Source organism: Eptesicus fuscus, chromosome 5 (genome assembly GCF_027574615.1).
Source record: "Eptesicus fuscus isolate TK198812 chromosome 5, DD_ASM_mEF_20220401, whole genome shotgun sequence".
Taxonomy (NCBI): Eukaryota; Metazoa; Chordata; class Mammalia; order Chiroptera; family Vespertilionidae; genus Eptesicus; species Eptesicus fuscus.
In genome coordinates, this window is record NC_072477.1 from 58688967 (window position 1) to 58711530 (window position 22564).

Genomic DNA, 22564 nt, shown 5'->3' on the forward strand with positions numbered 1-22564 from the left:
TGCTAAGGCCGTTGCTAGGTCCCGGCGTGGCGCAGCCCGGCGGCGGAGGAGGTAACGGGCGGGGAAGGCGGCGCGGAGGGCTTACGGGAAGTCCCGCCTCCGCCAGGCCGGTCGCCGGCGGTGGGCGTTGGCCTTCTGCCTGCGGAGCGGGGCCGCCGGGGTCCGCGAGGCCGGCCTCACAGCCGCCAGCCTGGCTCCCAGGTCCCTTCTCCGACTGGCCGGGACCGCAGAAGTGGGACCTGCGGTTCTGGAAATACTCTCTCCAGGTGTCGTTGCAGTGAGTGGTGAAAATGCTGATCCTACCGAACGCGTTTCCGTGTTACCAACCCCCAAAATACTTCCGTCCTGACAACTTGGTTCTAGTACTTGTGTGTGGCTGTGTCAAGACACGAATTTGTAGTTGGATGATTTGGTTTGCTTACAAGCTACACATGCCTGAAGAGGTGGGACTGTTTCTGTGCACTTTTCCAGTTTGAAATTAAGCACACACAATATATGGATAGATATTTCTCCCCCCACCCCCCACCCCCCATCCAAAGACAATCCAAACCTAAAAAGTGTATGATCACAACTGAGAGCTGGAAATACAAGGGCTAGATATTGAGCAATCTATTGTGTAGTATGAATTCAGCAAGTGAACTACAGGACAGAACCTTGACCGGGGGGAGTTGACCGTATCAAGTTAAGCATGGGTAGTACAGAAAATATAATATTACTAATAAATTGTAGGATTTTCAGAACAGCTCAGAATGGACTGGCCAAGGAAGGCTTATTGGTTGGACTTGAGTAAGGCCTTTTACTCAAGAATGATTGGTGTAGTGTTTTTCGAGGGGATTGTGTGGGACCCATTGGTGGAGGTCCTATTTGTAAGCAAGGAAATCTATTTAGCCAAAACTATGCTTTTAAAAAAATGAAATAGTATACCGTGAAAATATTAGTGCATGGCACTTGGGAAGGTTAAGCATTGCTTTATGGAGTTTAAAATTATTGCTGCAACCTTCGTGGCGAGGCTCAGGATCTGAAGGAGGGGCCAACGCACAAATGAAAATGCTATACAAGAAAACATATTGCTAGGATCTGGAGATTAGGATGTGGACATCTTTGGGGGTGGTCATTATGCTGTCCACCATACTCCCATTCATGTTTTCTCAGGAAGGTACTGGAGGATATCCTACCTAATAATCCTACCTAATAATAGAGTAATATGCAAATTGACCGTACCTTCGCTACACCTACAAGCCACGCCCACCAGCCACGCCCACCAGGAAACCGGTGCAGGGACACTGGGTGCGGCCCAAGCCCAAGGCCCGGAAAGCCTTGGGTGGAGGCTCTCCCGGCCTTGGGCACCAGCAGGGAGCCTGCATGGATCGAAGGCAACGACCAGGGGGTCGGCTCCTATCATCCTTAGCAGGGACGCTGGGGTGCAGCAGAGCCCAAGGCCACCGCCCGGGGCCAAGCCTGGACCCTGAAAGAAGGCAGAAGGCGGTGACCACAGCCAAGGCCTGGGTCCCCGGTGTCGGCAGAAAACTGGTGCAGGCAGCCAGGTGAATGAAGGTCTATTGCACGAATCTTCGTGCAAACGGGCTGCTAGTGTTTCATAAAAACAAAGGGCTAAACAAAGAAACTAGAGTTTATAATGCTCTAGAAGGCATTAGGGGGAACCTCTTTTCCTGAAGAGCATTAACAGTTTGCCACATTCTAAGCTTTTAACCAAAACCTGTGGTTCCCAACCTCTCCCCTCTATTTTCAATTTTTTAAAAAGGAAAATTCTTTCAGGTCTTTTTAATATTACTTCTGTTATTTACTCCATATTTCAAAATATAGTTATACTGCAATTTCTTGATTTTTCAATCTCAGACATTATTCATTGACTTTCTCCTATGGAAGTCAGTGACAAAGCTCTTTTATCACACCATCCCTAAGTGTTCCAACATTCCCCCCGCCCCCCGTTTTCATCCCCTCATCTCTCAGCATAGTAATATCACAGTTTTTGTTTAAATCAACATTTGTAAATATCAGTCAGCCCTCACCATGTTGACTTTTCATGCAACCTGGTACTTTCCTTTGTCTTAACAAATGCCATATTTACATTTACTCTTTTGTAATCTGCCCTCAAATACTCTACCAAAGTGCTAAAACGTCACAATCAAACACATCAGTTAATCTAGAAGATTAATTTTTTATACTCCAGATAGTCCTTCTAGAGCATTATAAACTCTAGTTCCTTCAGTATTGGTTGCTTTTACAATCCAATACTGCTCTCCTGTGTTGGATCCCTTGTTTAATTTTTCTTTGTTTAGCCCTTTGTTTTTATGAAACATATCCTCCAGTACCTTCCTGAGAAAACATGAATGGGAGTATGGTAGACAGCATAATGACCACCCCCAAAGATGTCCACATCCTAATCTCCAGATCCTAGCAATATGTTTTCTTATATGGCAAAAGGAACCTTGCATAGCACATGCAATTAAATTAAGGTTCCTGAGATGGGGAAAATACCCTGAATTATCTGGCTGGGCCAGGCATAATCTCAAGTGTCCTTATAAGAGGAAGACAAGAGGACAGAGAGGGGAGAAGATACTGCATTGCTGGCTTTGAGGTTGGAGGAAGGAGCTAAGGAGTAAAGAAATGCAGATGACTCCAAGAAACTAGAAAAGGCAAGGAAACAGATTCTCCCTTACTGCCTCCAGAAGGAGCATAGCCTTGCAGACCCGTTTCAGACTCCAATTTCCAGAACTGTGAGATAATAAACCTGTGCTGTTTTAAGTGACTAAGTTTGTGCTCCTTTGTTATAGCAGCAATATGAAACTAATACAGGGAGAAATGGTGATTTTTTTTTTTTTTACTACTTTTCAGATCTGAAAAATGTCACACACTTGATAGTCTGCCTATATTTAAATTTCTAGGTTGAAATCATTTTGCTGGAATAATCCTCTAAATTCTTATCTTTTGTTCTCTAATTCTTTTCTTTAACTTTTTAATTCTATTCCCAGATTTCTTCAGTTCCACCTCCCCCCGCTCCCCCCCCCACACACAGACATTTTGTTTAATATTTAATTAATACCATTATATTTGTACTTTTTAAAAATTCTCTATTACCTTACAATATGCTATTTTGGTTTCAGGGATGTATTACCTTGTATCTTTCTAAGAATCTTAAAGACATTTTAAAGATTTTCTTCTATTCCTATTATCTGTATCCATTCAGATTTTATTTTCAGTTATTTGTTTGGATTTCTCTGTTTTTGTTTTTATCTTTTTAAAATTTTTATAGTTATTCCTTAAATATCGAGTAGTCCTTGGCTTTCTATTCATATTGAAGAATGAGAATTAAATGGTGATAGAAAGCTCAGTGTGCCTGAACAGGGGTTGTCAAACAAATAGCTTCATAATAGGATCAAATTTTACATTGGAATATTCTCAAATATCTATAGAATAAAGGCACTAATGAAGATAAAAGCAGAAATCAATAATATTTTTTAAAAATCTACACTGGAGAAAAGCAACAAGGCCAAAATTCCTTCTTTGAAAAGATTAATAAAATTGATAAGTCCTTGGGGGGACTGACCAAGAAAAAAGGAGAAAACTAAAAGTACAAATATTAGGAATCAAAAAGGAAACATCCTGCAGATAGTAAAAACAATAAGAGGATATTAAGAACAAATACTTATGTCAAACTATTTGACATATTTTTATTTTTATTGATAAACACAATTTACCAAAACTGATGTAAGAGGAACTAGCCTTCCTGAATGATCCTATATTAATTTTGGGAAATTGTATCTGTATGTGTCTGCTCTGGCTACCATAATAGAATACCATGGACTGGGTGGCTTAAGTAACAGAGATTTGTTTTCTCACAGTTGTGGAGGCCAGAAATCCAAGATCAACGTGCCATCAGGGCTGGTTTCTGGTGAGATCTCTCTTCCCGGCTTGTACATGGCTGCCCTCTCACTGTGTTCTCACATGGCCTTTGTGCATTCAGGGAAACATCTCTCTGGCACCTTTTCCTCTTCTTTATAAGGACAACACCTCTATAGGATTAGGGTCCCACCCTTAAGACCTCATTTAACCTTGATATCTTCCCCAGAGGCAACATATCCAAATATACTCACATTGGGGGGTAGGGCTTCAACATAGGAATTGGGTTGAGGAGGAACACAATCCTCCTCCTATATAATAAAAGGCTAATATGCAAATTGTCCCCAGAGGCAGGAGTTTGATCAATCGGGAGTTAGACGTGCGCTGACCACCAGGGATCAGGACCGGTGAGCGTGTGGTTCCAGGCCAAGGTGGGTGCAAGTGGGGGCCCGATCGCCCTGCTGATTGCCCCACAGATTGGCCCTGATCACCCTCCAGGCCTAGGGACCCTACTCCTGCACAAATTTCATGCACCGGGCCTCTAGTTAATACTATAACAGTATTCTCAATTTAAAACTCCTCCCTAGCTTCAGATTTAGGTAGCATCGCCAGCAAGGTCTATCAAACATTTAAAGAAGAAATAGGCCCTGACTGGTTTGGCTCAGTGGATAGAGCGTCGGCCTGTGGACTGAAGGGTCCCGGGTTCGATTCCGGTCAAGGGCATGTACCTTGGTTGCGGGCACATCCCCAGTGGGGTGTGTGCAGGAGGCAGCTGAGCGATGTTTCTCTCTCATCGATGTTTCTGATTCTCTATCCCTCTCCTTTCCTCTCTGTAAAAAATCAATAAAATATATTAAAAAAAAAAAGAAGAAATAGAATTGATCTTTCATATTTCCAAATTCTTTCAGAGAATAGAAAAAAACATTACCTAACTTTTTTTTTTTTTTTTTTTAGTCCAGAATAACCTTAATTCCAAATCTTAACAAGGACATTATAATAGAGAAAATTTCAGGCCAATATTTCTCATAAACAATTTGGCATAGCTTCATGATGAATGTTTCCTCTTCCATTACGTTAAAAGATTGTGTATTCTGCAATCGTATGTTCTATAAATGTCAATTAGGTTAAGTTGCTTGATAATGTTCAAATTATCTCCTTACTGATTTGTGTATATACCTGATTTATCAATTACTCAGAGAGATATGTTAAGAACTCCAACTATAATTATGGTTTTGACAATATTTCTCATTAGTTTGATCAATTTTTGCTACATTTATTTTGAAGCTCTTTTATTAGGTGCAAACACATTTAGCACTGATATGTCTTCTGAATGAACTGGCCTTTTATCAATATGAAGTAACCTTAATTAGGTATGGTAATACTCCTATCTTGAAGTCTACTTTGTCTGATATTAATTTAGACACGCCAGTTTTCTTAAGATTAGTATTCCAAATTTTTCAGTAGTTTCTTTTTAAAATTTGTTTCTCTTGAAATACACCATTATTTTCATGAACTATATAATCCAATATATATTGTAAACCTTTAACCTATTTATAATAGTTGTTTTAAAGTCCTTATCTGCTAATTACAATAATTGTATTCTCAGTGAATTGGTTTGTATTAACTGTTTTCTCTTGATTGTGGGTCCCATTTTTCTACTTCTCATATGTCTTTTAATTGTCTTATTGTGTATTAGATACTATGTGGAAAAAATGTGGAGACTGAAGTTTAATTTAGTTCTAAGAGAGTACAAGCCTTTTTCTTACCATGGCATTTAGAGTGAGAGGCTGTTCCTTTGAAATCTTTCTATGCTTGTATTAAGCTTTAGTGTTGGCTGCAGCTTTCATTAGATTGAGTTCACCTGTGATTAACCCACCTCCAACATCCTTCTTCAAAGCCACCTCTTATATCTTGTCAGTATTTCATTGGAACAGGTTTGGACTGAAGTTTTAAATATTTTTAGTTCACCTTTGGAGTCAACTTTGTCAGGGCCTTAGAACCCAAGTATTATAACAACGCATTGGCCTATGTAAATGCTCTAACTTCCCAGCCCTCCTCCACGGCTGCTGCTTTTAAACACACACACACACACACAACACACACACACACAACAAGATTCAGAAGTGAGGTGTGGGGGTAATTTTTTTATTATTATTATTATTATTTTTTTGCGTTTGGGTATCTTTCAGACTCCAGTTTGTTTCCCCAGCTCACACTGACGCCTAAGGCCCAGCCTGACTTCTCTTCGTCTCTGCAAAATTGCTGAATCATGGGAAGCCAACACAGAGCTTACTTCTGGGTAAGGAAGCTGCAACAGCATCATGCTCACTTATAAAGGGCATATTTCTCTCTGGGTTTCAGGTCATTAAGGCTCCCAGGTAAGGCAGCTTTATGGGTTTTCAAACTGTGCAGTTGCACAGGGCCTCATGATTAGGCAGCCCTACACTTGGTTTAATTATATAATTGTTCCTGCTCACTGGCATCCTGCACTCTTCCCTAACTCATAGGAAGGTAAGCTTTTTATTTGGTCCAGGTTTTTCTTGTTGTTACCATGGAAGCATAGGTGTTTTGCATTCTCCTACATCCTAACAAGAGCCTTATTTAACTTCCTTTTAACTGAGAACTTTGGAATTTTATGTTGAAATTAGCTGAACTTTCCTACACAAGTTTCACTTCCTTAATTCATTTTCTAATTCCCTTTCATTGAAATGTGGATATTATTATAGTGCTTTGTACTAGAAGTGATTTGTATGAGACAGAGATTACAACAAAAAAAGTCAAAATTTAATTGGTTTTAATTTGGCTCCTTTATATTCTGTGCATTTCAAAATATACTCACAGCTTCTTTCTAGCCAAACTGCTATAATAACTATCCCTGAACATATATCATGGACATTTTTTTTCTCTACGCATTTTGTGCTACTTCTCTCCTATTCCTACGCTTCTCAATCTGACTAGGCCTAGAGTCTCATGCTTTCCATAAAATTTCCCTGACAGCTGTATGCATCTTTGTATCTGAACACTTATTTTTTGTGATTGTTACACATATTCTTTATTTTTTCATTACTGTATTATCTATTAATATATTTACTTATATTCATCATCTATTTTAAACAATATTAAGAGAATGAAATACTATCTTCAAACTCAGATGTGTGGTTATTTTTACAGTGGCCTTGTGATTTTGTAATCTTGATCATTTTACCTATTGATAAGAAATATGTGTTTTAGTAAATTAAAATGTAATGCAATCTTTTCAGACATATCATCATCAGACCATTAGGGTATTACTAGTATAATAGGAAGGTTGGGGAGGGGTGGGGGAGATAAGAGATCAACCAAAGGACTTGTATGCATGCATATAAGCATAACCAATGCACGCAAGACACTGGGTGGTGAGGGCATGAATGGGAGTGGGGAGGGAATGGGAAGATATGTACACATGTAATACCTTAATAAAAAAAAAGAATGGAAAAAAATAGGATATTCTGAATTTCTCTTATTTTGGTCTTCTCACTAGGTTTTTTTTTCCTTATTTTAAAAATATATGTAAATACGCATTTCTCTGACATTCATATACTCATTTATTAATTAATGAACACTTAAAGTACTTATTATGCATTGGCCATAGGCCAGCCTCTGTATGAAATTTTGACAATTCTGCAGTGATTACACCATAGTTTCTATCCTTGTAAAGATACAAATCTGCTGTCTGTTACCATAGAGAATCTTTTTGGGGACCAAATTAGGCTTCCTAGAAAAAATGACTTTTAATTTGATACTTGATGTAAGAGTTAAATAGGCCAAGAATGGGTTGGAGGAAGAGGGTTTGGGACAGGGAACCTTCTAAGCAGCAGGAAGAATGTGTACACAGTCTCTAAGGCAAGGAAGAGCAATACATAGTCTCAATTAAAATTAATTTGTCTAATGAAAGGATACATTTTTAACTTACAAAGAAACTGCTAATAAAAATAGGGTTATTATTTATTACACTGAAACATCCAAATATTTAAAGTATTTTCACCATGTCACTAGTGTGGCTTTTTAAATACTTCATCTTCAAGAGGAGCATGTTATTATGTTTTGGCTCCGGATTTGTTGTAGACACCATCCCAGAAAGCCCAAAATATCTTGTAACTCTTGTAGGAATTTGAAATGAGGACATTCAGGAGGATTCATGTGGAGCTTTTCTCTAGGAGTGGGGTATCAGAGGGAATCCTCTTACAGAACTTGGGTTGGAGGCACAAAATTTAAACACTGATCTCTGTCACTTTTCAAAGCATAGGGACTTTACAAAGTGAGTATTTTACAATATCTTATGGCTCTAAAAATCATAACAAGTTAAGTGTTTTTATTTACTTCAATAAATTATAATAAGCATTATAAACAATCTGAATTTATGTTAATGAACAATATTGATTTTTCTTTATTAGGAACCTCCAAAGAACATTGAAGAATTCTTAAAGTTACACAATTTGGTGAGTAGAGCATCCTGTTTTATGTGCCAATACATCTTTTAAAATATCAGTTCTGGAGATGGAAAGCTTAGGGAAAAGCTTTAATAATAGAAACTCTTAGGAGTTCCATTCTCTTTTTGTTCTTTCTTTATTGAATTTATTGGGGTGACATTGGTTAATAAAATTATATAAGTTTCAGGTGTACAATTCTATAATACATCATCTGTATATTGTGTGTTCATCACCCAAAGTCAAATTTCCTTCCATGACCATTTATTGCTCATTTACTCTCTTCTACCTCCCCCCCACCCATTCTCCTTTACCTCTGGTAATTACCATATTGTTGTCTGTGTCTACAAGGTGAGGTTTCTTGGTTTGCTTGTTTAATCCCTTGACCTTTTTAACCCAGCCCTCCAACCCCCTTCCCTCTAATAGCTGTCAGTCTGTTTTCTAAATCTATGAGTCTGTTTCTATTTTGTTTGTTCATTAGAGTCTACATATAAGTGATATCATGTGATATTTGTCTTTCTCTGGCTGGCTTATTTCATTTAGCATAATACTCTCCAGGTCCATCCATGCTGTTGCAAAAGGTAAGATTTTCTTCTTTTTTATGGCTGAGCAGTATTCCATTGTGTAATTGTACCACAGCTTATCTGTGCACTCATCTACTAATGGGTGTTTGAGCTGCTTCCACATCTTGGCTATTATAAATAACATTACAATGAATGTAGAAAATACATTTCAATGTAGGAAATTTTTATAAATAGTTACCTCCTTTCAGTAAGCTCTATCTCATAGCTGTTCCTTCTTGTCAATATTCTATTCTCTTTTCCACTTTTAAAAATTCTAGTCCAATGTCCTATCAGTAGAATTATATAGACATATCTGTATTGTTTTGCTAATATAAGATTTTTGTCTTATATATTTACACCTTAAAGAATACCTGACAGTTTTGCTTACTTACATCATTTGCATTCACCACAGCTGAGACGGGTATTGCAGTGGTGTTACATCAGTATTCTTTGATGTTGAATCAGGGTAAAATGTTTAAAATGTGTTTTTATGTTGAAAGCTCCAGTTTCCATTATCTGTAACTACTGACTCCTGGAGTTATTGGGATTGTATGGGTTTTCTCTTGGGTTCACACAGTTGTGAATCTGAAGGTCAGGTTTGTTTTGTGTTGAGGAGTGTCAAAGGCTAGGAAAATGATGTTAATGTGGAAGGCAGAGAGGCTTTTTTAATGAAGTGTGTACATACTTTGAGTAGATTAGACTTTAATTTGCACTTACTTATGCTTAAATGTAAACAGAATTTGCTGTGACTAACCTCTTAATGAGTTTCAAAAATATCTATTTTTAAATATCTATTTTCTGTTCTTATATTTGTTTAAGTAAGTGTTCTTGTTTTCTTAATGTTTTTAAAAAGGATTGAAATCCCTTTAGGAGTAAAATGAACATGTTCTTAATTTTCAAAAGTTTGTTTCAATCACTGGGGCAAAGCAGAAATTTTGAAACATTTTTAGGACAAGTTTTTTGCAAATATTTTTCTGTGATTTTTTTCCATTTTTTTTATTAAGGTATTATATGTGTACATATCTTACCATTGCCCCCCCACCCCACTCCCATACATACCCTCACCCCCCAGTGTTTTGCATCCATTGGTTATGCTTATATGCATGCATACAAGTCCTTCGGTTGATCTCTTATCTCCCCTACCTCTCCCTAATCTTCCCGCTGTAATTTGACAGTCTGTTTGATGCTTTACTGCCTCTGTATCTATCTTTTTGTTCATGAGTTTATAATGTTCTTTATTATCCACCAATGAGTGAGATCATGTAGAATTTTTCTTTCATTGACTGGCTTATTTCACTTAACATAATGTTCTCCAGTTCCATCCAGGTTGCTGCAAATGGTAAGAATTCCTTCTTTTTAATGGCAGCATAGTATTCCATTGTGTAGATGTACCATAGTTTTCTGATCTAGTCATCTGCTGATGGGCACCTAGGCTGTTTCCAAATCTTAGCTATTGTAAATTGTGCTGCTATGAACATAGGGGTGCATATATCCTTTCTGATTGGTGTTTCTAGTTTTTCCAAACATTTTAATTTAAATAATGATGGAAATGTGCTGTAGCTTAATCACGATGTTCTGGGTCTTTTTTAATCTCAAGGGAAAGGGGTTACAATTAAAATCAAGACAAACTCAGCAAAATTATGGAGACATTTGGACTATCCCATCATGCATGTTTGAGAACCTATGATTTCAGATGAAATTTTCCAAATGTTTGAAGTTGAAATGCATAGTCACTCTGTTCAAATTAAGAATAATAATAATCAAATCAAGATCACAGGTTTATGCCCTTCACCAAAGATAGAATAAAATCGAACTTAAAGTACCATCCTTGTTTGCAAAGGACAACGTCTATATTGATGGCCTTCCATTTTTATCAGCTAACATTTGATAAAATAATATATCCAGTTGTACCATTTTTGTCATTTATGGGTGTATCTGTACATTTTTTCTTATTGTCTAGATTTCCCAACCAAATACTTACAGTTGTTTTTTTTTTTAAGGTTTGGCTATGTTTATGCATTGCCAAACTATTGAATATTTGAAGACATCTAGGAATAAAATGACTATATATTTAATTTTTTGTTTGCTGGACAAAACTTCTACCTTATAGACAATAGTAAAAAACAAATAACTCCATAAAATTCATTTAAAACATATTTTTGAGTACCTATTGTGTATCAGGCACATAGACATTTACTAGGTGTACCAGTTAATCAGATTATTTTCAATAGATGGAGTTACACACATGTTGATATATATGCGATTTGATATGTATGCTATTTTGTTGTATTGACAACAAGCTTCAAAATTTCATATGTCAAATTTTCTGAAGGTGTTAACATCATAGATATTTTTACATTTAAAAATGTCAAATTTCGTGCCAAAAAAAGAGCATTTGCGGGAAGTTTTAATTCATTACTCTATTTTGAAGAAAAGGTTATCGTATACTTCGGGAAGCTTATGGTGAACGTGCTCCATCTCAAGATACTGTGAACGCTGGTTTAAACGCTTTAAAAATAATGATTTTGATGTGAAAGACAAAGAACGTCCAGGTCAACCGAAAAAGTTTGAAGACCAACAATTACAAGCATTATTGGATGAAGATGCATGTCAAACTCAAAAACAACTTGCAGAAAGATTAAACGCTGGTCAGCAATTTCCAATTGTTTACAAGCAATGGGAAAGATTTTAAAGGAAGGAAAATGGGTGCCACATCAACTGAACGAAAAACAAATGGAAAACCAAAAAGTCATCAGTAAAATGTTGCTTCAACAGCACAAAAGAAAGTCTTTTTTGCATTGAATTGTGACTGGTAATGAAAAGTGGATTTATTTTGAGAATCCCAAATGCACAAAATCATGGGTTGATCCAGGTCAACCATCAACATCGACTGCAAGGCAAAATTGATTCAGAAAGAAGACAATGCTCTGCGTTTGGTGGGATCAGGAAGGTATGGTATACTATGAGCTTCTAAAACCAGGTGAAACCATTAATACTGATTAATACTGACAACAAATAATCAATTTGAACCATGCTTTGATTGTGAAATGACCAGAATGTGCCAGAAGACACGGCAAAGTAATTTTGCTTCATGATAAATTTGCTTCAAATTTTGTTAATAGGCCTGCTAGGTTTGTAATACAGACCTGGAGGATACTCAGATTCTTACTGTGATCTTTCACAGAAGATCATAGGTACTTTATGATAGAGAGAATAATTATTTCCTTTTCATTCTCTTTATTCCGGGAATAGCTGTTTTATTTGTTCATTCACCATCACACACTTCAAAACCAGTTAAAGACACATAAAAAGATCTTTCCTGGAAAGTATTGACCTATCCGCCGTATTCACCAGACCTTACTCCTTCAGATTACCACTTGTTCGGATTGATGGCACACACACTTTCTTCAAAACGTACAAAGAAGTGGAAAATTGGGTCTCTGAATGGTTTGCCTAAAAACAAGAAAAGTTCTATTGGGACGGTATCCATAAATTACCTGAAAGATGGGGGAAATATGTAGCTAGCGATGGGCATTACTTTGAATAAAGCTTTTTATGTTTCTCTTGAAACTATTGTGTTTTCTTTGATTACAAAATCCGCCATTATTAACTGGTATACCTAGTAGAATGTATCAGTGAATTAAAACGGGCAAAGGTCCTTGCCTTCATGAAGTTGTCATTCTTTTTTGAAATGTGGCATATTATAAACAAGTGAATAAAACAAAAGAGAAATTGAAATATATTCTAAACCACTTATGGCTAAGCCTATCTCTGTTTAATTTTTCTAAAATATAAAAGCAAAGGTATGTATTTTCATAGTTGTGTAGTGGTTAAAATCATAGGCTCTGGGCTCAGATTGCCAGGTTGCCTATGTTCAAATCCCAGCTCTGCTACTAATTAGCATTAGAACAGTACCTGGACCGTCCATGTCAGCTTTTAGTTTCTTATACTTTACTAGGGGCCGGTGCACGAAATTCATGCATGGGTAGGGTCCCTAGGCCTGGCCAGCGATCAGGACCATTCTGTGGGGCAACTGGCGGGGCAATCGGGGGCGGAGGGGCCCCGCTGGCACCTGCCTTAGCTGGCCTGGGGCCTGCGAATTGGGGGCAGCTCCTGTGTTGAGCGTCTGCCCCCTAGTAGTCAGTGCGTGTCATAGTGACCGGTCATTCTGTTGGTCGTTCCGCTGGTTGTTCCGCCCTTTGGTCGATTTGCATACTAGGCTTTTATATATAGGATGCTTTATCGTTTCTTACATCATCTTAAGCCCTCTCATTGTGGTAAATTTTCACTATCTCTATCTTTCTTTTCTAATTTTAATATTTTATACCTTCTACTCCTCTTTCCTCTCTTCCTCTCCTTTGTTATAGTTCTGTGTTCTTTCTTACCTTCAATCATTTCTCTCCTCATTTCTCTATTGACCAATTCCCACATTCTCTTCTTGCTTCTCCCCCTTCATCAACATTCTGTTTCTATTTTTGTTTTTATAAAAATATTTTTACATTTTTATGGCATCGTTTTGTTCCACTAATGTTGTGTCATTATCATTTCTCTTATTTGTTCTATTCATTTAATTATTTTTATTCACTACCTACTATTTGCCAGGTAATGTTCTGGACACTGAAGATACAACAATGAGCAAAAAAATATAAATATTCCTGCCCTTGTGGAATTTATGTCACTCTCCTCCTTCTGCCTGATTCAATACTGTCACCGTTTTTTATTCCTTTTCAATTATTTAGGTACTGAAGAGTTGGTTTGAATCTTTCCTTATGTATTTATTACAGTTGACCTTCCCTGCTGTTTATTTATTATTCTTTTGTCTTTTTTCTGCTTTCATGTGACTTCTACCTGGTAGTACTTTAATTCATCTTGTCTTAGGGCATCAGTGTCAAATTTTGTTAATAGGCCTGCTAGGTTTGTAATACAGACCTGGAGGATACTCAGATCCCTACTGTGATCTTTCACAGAAGATCAAAGGTAATTTACGATAGAGAGAATAATTATTTCCTTTCCAGTCTCTTTATTCAGGGAATAGCTGTTTTATTTGTTCATTCATCTATTTAAATGACTCTAGTGATTATGAGGGAACTATGTTTTCAAAAGTGGTTGCCATTCTAAATTGATCATGTTTGTCTTCAGGGATTGTATCCTATGATCATATCTTATTCTTCTGAGATCTTTGACACAGTATTTTGACACAATACCCAGGTGGTTGAGTGTCTTCTTTAAAACATAGGTTTGAAAGTTTTTGGAGGGTGTACTTATGTATCTGAGTAATATTTTTTATTCCAAAATGGCAGAAGGACCTAGATCTCTCTGGGAAAGGTTTCTAACATTAAAAGAAGGGTATTATTTATCTACTTGTTATCATTAGAGAGCACCATTCATAAAGATATGTATGATGACTGTAGTGGGCTTTTATTTTTCTTCTTATAAATAGCAGAAACTGATTTCTCACAGTTTGGGAGGCTGGGAGTACAAGATCAAGGCACTAGCAGATTTGGAGTCTAGTACAAAACCGGCTTCCTGGTTCACACACAGAGCCTTCTTGTTGTGACCTCGTATGGTAGAAGAGATGAGCAAGTTCTCTGGAGCTCCTTTTATAAGGGAACTAATACGAACCATGAAGGCTTCACCCTCATGACCTACTCACCTCCAAAAGCTCCACTTCCTAATACCACCACTTTTAGGGTTAGGATTTCAACATACAAACTTTGGGGGTGACACAAACATTCAGACCATAACAGAAGGCATCGATTCTAGTGTCCAATAAACATAGGGAAAAGGGGGACAACTTGCCTCCAGGTTTGGGGCATCAGTAAGAACTGTAGCAGAGTGTGTACATCATTGAATTTTAGAGTTGAATGGGCTTTGATAGGTCTAATTAGTCACCATATCCTCCACTACCCTGGCCCTAACACTAATCCCTTTAATGTTAGTGGCTTTTATAGGCTTTTAAAGGAAGAAAAAGGGAAGTGGAATGGACTAAGGCAAGTTTAAAATTCCTGACCTGGAGATTTCAGATTTATTCCCATTTAGCTAAATTCCCAGAATATTTTACCAAAATTTATTAAAGAGTTTTACATCACACAAGTTCCAGAACTCATTCTCTTACTTAACATCCCTTAATTATTTTGGCTAAATTTCTTTGTTTTGTTATTAATTGATTATATTGAAAGATAATCTTTTATTTGGTTTGCAAATATTAATGTTGTGATTCCCCTTCTATTCCTATTATTTTCCTCTCTTTTATCATCTCCTTCCCTTCCTGAGTAATTTAGTCCTAAAGCCATTTGGGGGCCAAAACAAGGCAGGCCTCCAAATTGGCAGGGGAGATAGGGATTCACTGTGATAACGGAGAGCAAGCTTTCTGAACTCAACCACAGTGAGGAGGGTGTCCACGTTACACCATAGGTGTCAGAGTCCAAGGGAATGAGGATGGTATCCACATGTAGCCAGGGGAAGGAATGAAAAGTGATTTCAGGAGGTGGGAGGGGAGGTAGGCTATGGCCTGATATGGGAAGTCAGAGCCCAAGTGGGGGTAAGGAGGCTATCCCTATAGAAGGGGCAGCCTGGAAAGAGGTGTCAGAGCCTGAGCAGGATGAGAAGGGCATCCAATAGAGAAGAAGCTACCAGTAGATAGAAGAGATTGGTTAGTGATCATCTGAGAAGATAGATAAAATAAATACATATATTAAAAATAATGGCAGCTAGGTTTTTCATTGTTGGAGATGATAATTATAACATGGAAAGAGAGAAAATCGAATGTTTGAACTTGGAATTAGAAATACCAGTGTGAGCTCATGTTTTTAAGTACACAAGAAAGACTGGGGAGCTAAAGACATTTGAAGAAAAATGAATGTGTAATACTAAACTAGATCCCTTTGCTATAAAGTGCATTATTGGTTCAATTGATGAAACTTGAATAGAATCTGAGGGTTAGCTAGGAAACAGTATATCAATACCAATTTCCTGAGTCTGGTGATTAATTTTGGTTATATAGAATAATGTATTTGTTTTTAGGAAATACACACTGAAGTATTCAAGGATGGTAGATAAGCAACTTATTTTCAAGTGATTTAGGACAAAAAGTTTTTATAAAGCATTTAAAACTTCTAAAGTTTATGATTATTTCAAGAATTTTAAAGAATACATTTAATAAAAAATAATGCTGTGTAATAAAATCTCAATTTTAGCTAATTGATTTAAGTTGTATTGGATAACATTTTTTTGCAGGAATATTGGCCAGGGGAAATCATCTTTAGAGATAAAGATAAATGGGCGTACATTCTGAGGAAAATAAAAGAAGATAGTTCATTTACTTCAATTTATACACACCTATGGGAACATGTCCCTCGAAGACATGGTGCAATCATGATCATGGAGGCAAGATTACAGGAATGTTCAATTCTTTTGAAAAACCATGCCTCTAAAATTCTTGAGTGGGAAAATGTAATTTCTGAAAAAGGTAAACCGTATTTTTATATGAGTAGAGCAATGGTCAGTTGTGTGTGTGTGTGTGTGTGTGTGTGTGTGTGTGTGTGTGTGTGTATCTACGTCTGTCTGTCTGTCTCTGTGTGCAGTCTCATAAGTAATGAAATCCTAAGGTATAAAATATCTAAAAGACATTATAATAAATTTATTTTAAACCTCTTTCTTTCCATATGGTCCAGTACAGATTTTTAGTTGAACATGAACACGTGGATTCAAAGAAAGTATTGCTAGGACAAAAACTCAAATAGTTATAAACTCTGTTAAGCTAGGACAGGGGTAGCCAAATATCAGGGAAACAGGATGGATTATATAAACTGATACTGGTACCAGAGATAAGTGAGCCAGCAAGAGTCAGGTTATAAGAACATAAATACCTAAAACCCAAAGTAAAGGGGGTGAGAGTGGATTTACATGTGCTAGTTTAGCTTGTAGGAAGGTAGTGTTTAGTATTCAGAACTGAATAGCTGCAGACTGGGTAAAAAGCATATCTACTAGGAATGTTAATTTTTTACTTCTTTTAAGTATTTGTATAACTATTTTTATTATCTAATTAACACTTTTAGTATCTAAAAGTTTTTACATACTAATGGTGAAACTTACCTTATTTTTTATTTAATGGGCAAACTTGTCATGGGTAAGCCTTAAAAATGCTGATATTAGTTATACTTATAAAGTATTTTCAATGTATTAAATAAATTTAATTAGTCATATTATTTAGATATTTAACCCTTTGCACTCGCTTGCTTTTTTCTCGATTCCTTTATTCTAATGCTAACCGTGTCGAGTCACACTCGACATCCGAGTGCAAAAGGTTAATATTCTTTTATGGATCTCTATTTTTCAAATTCTGAGAATGTGTTTAAATACACTAGTACTAAGTTTTATTTTAAATTTTCTTATTTAATTTTGTATTTTTAATATAAAATATTTTGAAGCATATATGCATGTATGTGTGTGTGTGTATGTATATGTATATATATGTACATATATATATATATGAGAGAGAGAGAGAGAGAGAGAGAGAGAGAGAACACATGTGTGTACTTTAAAAAACTAATTTTATGTATATTATCCTCAATATGTAAATATCAAAGCTTGACTCAATTCCAGGTTAACTGACTTCAGAGCTCCCTAGAGTCTTTCACTGGTCCATGTTTCAAAGTCCTGTACTTTCTGGAATTTAAGGTGACCATGAAACCACAATGCAAGTGACTGAACTATTTAAACAACATGGGCTTGTTCAGTAAGAACAGATTGTTGTAAAACTTTAGATATAGGAGTAAGTACTAAAGACACACTAGTTGGAGCACGACATTTCTGTAAAATAAAGGAAACAGAAGAAATAATAGTAATCTATTCATTCAACAAGCATTTGTGTATCTAGCATTATACTTATCAAAATAGCTAGTTGATCCCATTGAATAGTTTTATATATATTTTATTTAAAGTACTTACATCTTTTTCACTTTTAAAGGCGATATATATGTGTATACACATACACACAAATACACACATATATATTATGAATTCTTGTTTTTTTAAAGGTACTCTTGGAAAATTGGAAAAATATGAGGCATTTCTAAAGAAGCACCATAAGAAAAAGATGATAATGGTATGGTATTTGTTTTCATTCTTAAAAAATTATATTTCCACAGAAAATATAATCACTGTAATTGCATGGATAACTTTTTGAAATTTTCTTATAGTTTTTTATCATCTACCTATCTCTGTATTTTTAAAATATCTGGACTCCTATTTTCTTTACACACACAATATCAAAGTGTTGGCATTTTCATATCACTAGAAGTGATTTTTAAAATGTATATATTTCATCCTCTTGTTATTTAATAATTTATGTCCTATACTTAGTGCAGGTCCCATATCAGTTCTCTTCCTATAGAAAAAATTAAGAATTCCTTTTACCAAACATTCAAAGAAGAACTAACACCTATCCTTCTGAAACTATTCCAAAAAACTCAGGCAGAGGGAAGACTCCCAGGATAACATTAGGCCAACATTATCCTAATTCCAACACCACATAAGGATACTACAAAGAAATAAAATTATAGGCCAGTATCCCTGATGAACATAGATGCCGAAACCCTCAACATAATATTAGCAAACTGGATCCAACAATTCATTAAAAAGATCATACACTATGATCAAGTGGGCTTTATTCCAGGGATGCAAGGTAGGTACAGTAGCCACAAATCAATAAACGTGATACACTACATAAACAAAATGAAGGATAAAAATCACATGATCATATCAATAGATGCAGAAAAAGCATTTGATAAAATCTGGCACCTATTTATGATAAAAACTCTCAACAAAGTAAGAATAGAGGGCACATACAACAACATAATAAAGGCCATGTATGACAGCCCATAGCCAACATTATACAATGAGCAAAAACTAAAAGCATTTTCTTAAGATTAGGAACAATATAGGTATGTCCACTTTCGCCACTCTTATTCAACATTGTACTAAAGTCCTAGCCACAGCAGTCAGACAAGAATAAGAAATAAAAGGCATCCAAATTGGAAAGGATGACGTAAAATTGTCATTATTTACAGGTGACATGTTACTGTATATAGAGAACCCTAAAGATTTCATGAAGAAACTACGAGAACTAATTAGTGAATTCAGTAAAGTAGCAAGATACAAAATTAATATCCAGAAGTCAGTTGCATTTTTACACACCAACAATGAAGTACAGAAATGGAAACTGAGAAAACAATTCCATTTCCAGTTGCATCCAAAAAATTAAATGCCTTAGAATAAATTTAACCAGGAATGTAAAAGGCCTGTAAATTATAAGACATCGAAGAAAGAAACTGAAGATACAAATAAGTGGAAGTATATACCATGTTCATGGATAGGAAGAATTAACCTCATTAAAATATCCATGTTAACCAAAGTAATCTATAGATTTAATACCATTCCTGTCAAGATACCAATGGCATATTTCTCATAACTAGAACAAATATTCCAAGAATTTATATGGAACCACAAAAGACCCCGAGTAGCACAGCAATCTTGAAAAAGAACAAAGTTGGAGGAATCACTCTACCTGATACCAAATTATACTACAAGGCCATAATAATCAAAACAGCATGGTACTGGCATAAATACAGATATATAACTGTAGGTCAGTGGTACAGAATAGAGAGCCCAGAAATAAATCCATGCTTTTATGGTCAATTAATATTCAGCAGTGGAAGCAAGATCATACAGTGGGGTAAAAATAGTTTATTCAATAAATGGTGTTGGAAAAATTAGATACCTGCAGAAAAATGAAACTAGACCCCTTCTTATACCATACACAAGAATAAACTCAGAATGGATTAAAGACTTAAATGTTAGACTTGAAACCATAAAAATTCTAGAAGGAAACATAGGCAGTAAAATCTCAGGCATTTCTCATAGCAATATCTTTTCTGATACGTCTTCTCAGGCAAGGGAAACAAAATTAAAAAGAAACAAATGAGACTACATAAAACTAAAATGTTTTTGCACAGCAAATGAAACCATCAACAAAAGGAAAAGATACTCCATTGAAATGGGAGAACATATTCATTGATACATCTGATAAGGGGTTAATATTCAAGATTTATAAAGAACTTATAAAACTCAACACCAAAAAAAAAATTAATCCAATTAAAAAATGGGCAAAGGACCTTAATAGATATTTCTCCAAAGAGAATATACAAATAGTCAACAGACATATGAAAAGATGCTCACTGTCACTAATCATCAGAGAATGCAAATTAAAACCACAATGAGATAACACCTCACATCTGTCAGAATGGCTATCATCAATAAATCAACAGACAAGTGTTGGCAAGGATGGGAGAAAAGGGAAACCTCATGCATTGTTGGTGGGAATGGGGACTGGTGCTGCCACTTTGGAAAACAGGTGGCATTTCTTCAAAAACTTAAAAATAACCAAGTGATTCCACTTCTGGTAATATATCCCAAGAAACCCGAAACACTGATTTGAAAGAATATATGCACCCCTAGTATATTCATTGCAGCATTATTTACAACTAGAGGCCGATGTACAAAATTTATGCACTGAGCGGGCGGGGTGGGGGGAGGGCGGGTCCCCTCAGCTCGGCTTGCACCCTCTCACAGTCCAGGACCCCTCGCTCCTTACCGCAGCCTGCTCTCTGCTGCTTAGCGCTGCCTTGGAGGCAGGAGAGGGTCCCACCACAGCCGCTGAGCTCGCCAGCCATGAGCCCGGCTTCTGGCTGAGCAGTGCTCCCCCTGTGGGAGCACACTGACCACCAGGGGGCTCCTGCATTGAGAGTCTGCCCCCTGGTGGTCAGTGTGCATCATAGTGACCAGCTGTTCTGGTCATTCCGCCATAACGGTCGCTTAGGCTTTTATTATATAGATAACCAAGATTTGGGAGCAGCCCAAGTGCCCATCAATAGATGAGGAGATAAAAAAAATCAGTGGTACATTTACACAATGGAATACTACTCAACTGTAAAAAATAAGGAAATCTTACCTTTTGCAACAGCATGGCATGAGCTAGAGAATATTACGTTAAGTGAAATAAGCCAGTCAAAGGAAAACACCATATGACTTTACTTATATGTGGAATCTGATGAACAAAATAAACAAAATAGAAACAGACTCATAGAAGTAGAACACAGACTGACAGCCGTTGGGAGTAGGGGCAGTGGACTGGGTGAAAAAGGTGAAGGGATTAAGCAAAAAAACAAACTCATAGATACAGATAACAGTATGGTGATTACCAGAGAAAAAGGAGGGTGGGAGCGATAGAAGAGGGTAAAAGGGCAATAAATGGTGACATAAGGAGACTTACTTGACTGGGTGGTGAACACACAATACAGTATACAGATGATGCATTATAGACTTGTACACCTATAATTTGTTAAGAGATATTACCCCAATAAATTGAATAAAAAATAAAAAAGTTAAGAATTCTTTGTATTACCTTCAGAATTGCTTTGTCATTTAAAAAATCTCTTTGAGATTTTGATTAGAATCATAATTGGCTTTTAATTACTACTAGAAACTTAGTCCTTTTTAAAAATACACTTAAAATTATATAATGTTAAAGCTATAAAAACCGAAAGTACCACCACTAGTCTCTCCACCTTAGTAAATGTTACTTTTTTAAATTTCAAAATTACTTTTTTTTTTCCTGATTATGACTAAGGTAGTCATTTTTTAAAGTTAAATAAATAAGCACTAAAAAGATAAGAATTCGAATTCTGTTATTTATAGATAAATTATATATACCCCACTATTTAATTGTCACTGATTTATCTTTAATTTAATTTTTTAGAAAAATTTTATTAACTTATATACATATAGTGAGTTAAATGTATTATGGAATTTTTATTAATAAATATTTTTCTATAGTATTTAAAAAATAAATGAATGTAATTGCCCTTTTTTCTGGATTCTCAGGTTACTGTTCATTATTCATTATTATTTACAAAGCTGCTGTGACTATATTTAGAGCTAAAGACTGTGGTTACCCATGAGTATTAAGATAAATTTCTAGAAGTGGAGACACATGGGAGAAGAAATATGAAAATCTAAGTTTTTTGACACATGTTGACAAATTGTTCTCTAGAAAAGTAGTACCAATTTATATTTGTAACAATAAAATTTGTGATCAATCTCACCCATTTTCTTGCCAACATTTTATATTATATACTTAACTGTTTGCAGAGTTGATAGAAATAATGTTATCAATTTCATACATTTTACTAACAATATTGATTTTTTAAAGTTTTTATTCATCTTTGTGTTTCTATTATTGAGTTGCCTATTTATGAACTTTTGCCATTTTAGCTGTCCTTTTTTATTTCTAAGAGCTCTTTATGCTTTAAAAATATTAACCCTTCTCAGTAATACATGTTATACATATTTATACCACTTTATTGCCTTTTAATTGAAAAGGTTTTTTTTGCTACATAGAACTATATTTTCATGAATCTATAATTTTTTATTGAATTTTTCTGCCTTCAGTGCCATAATATTTAAGAAGGCTTTCTTCATCACACAGTCAAAATAATATTTACCTTTGTTATCGTATTATTCTTACATATTTGTGTATTTAATCTTTCAATCCATACAGTGTTTATTTTTGTATAAGGGAGTAAAACATAAGGACCTTATTTTAGCTTCACCAGT

At 35.8% G+C, this 22564-nt stretch overlaps 1 protein-coding gene across 3 annotated transcripts in view; it reads left to right on the forward strand.

Moving 5' to 3' along the window:
• Positions 1-3862: 3862 nt before the first annotated feature.
• The window catches only part of FAM227B (family with sequence similarity 227 member B), a 208748-nt gene continuing 190046 nt past the window's right edge, over positions 3863-22564 (forward strand). For all 3 annotated transcript variants that reach the window (XM_054716253.1, XM_054716251.1, XM_054716252.1), the window contains exons 1-5: positions 3863-3913; positions 6071-6160; positions 8295-8339; positions 16127-16358; positions 17929-17996. In XM_054716253.1, coding sequence (XP_054572228.1) covers positions 6131-6160; positions 8295-8339; positions 16127-16358; positions 17929-17996 — 375 coding nt within the window. In that variant the 5' untranslated portion in view covers positions 3863-3913; positions 6071-6130. The remainder of the gene's footprint in view (positions 3914-6070; positions 6161-8294; positions 8340-16126; positions 16359-17928; positions 17997-22564) is intronic.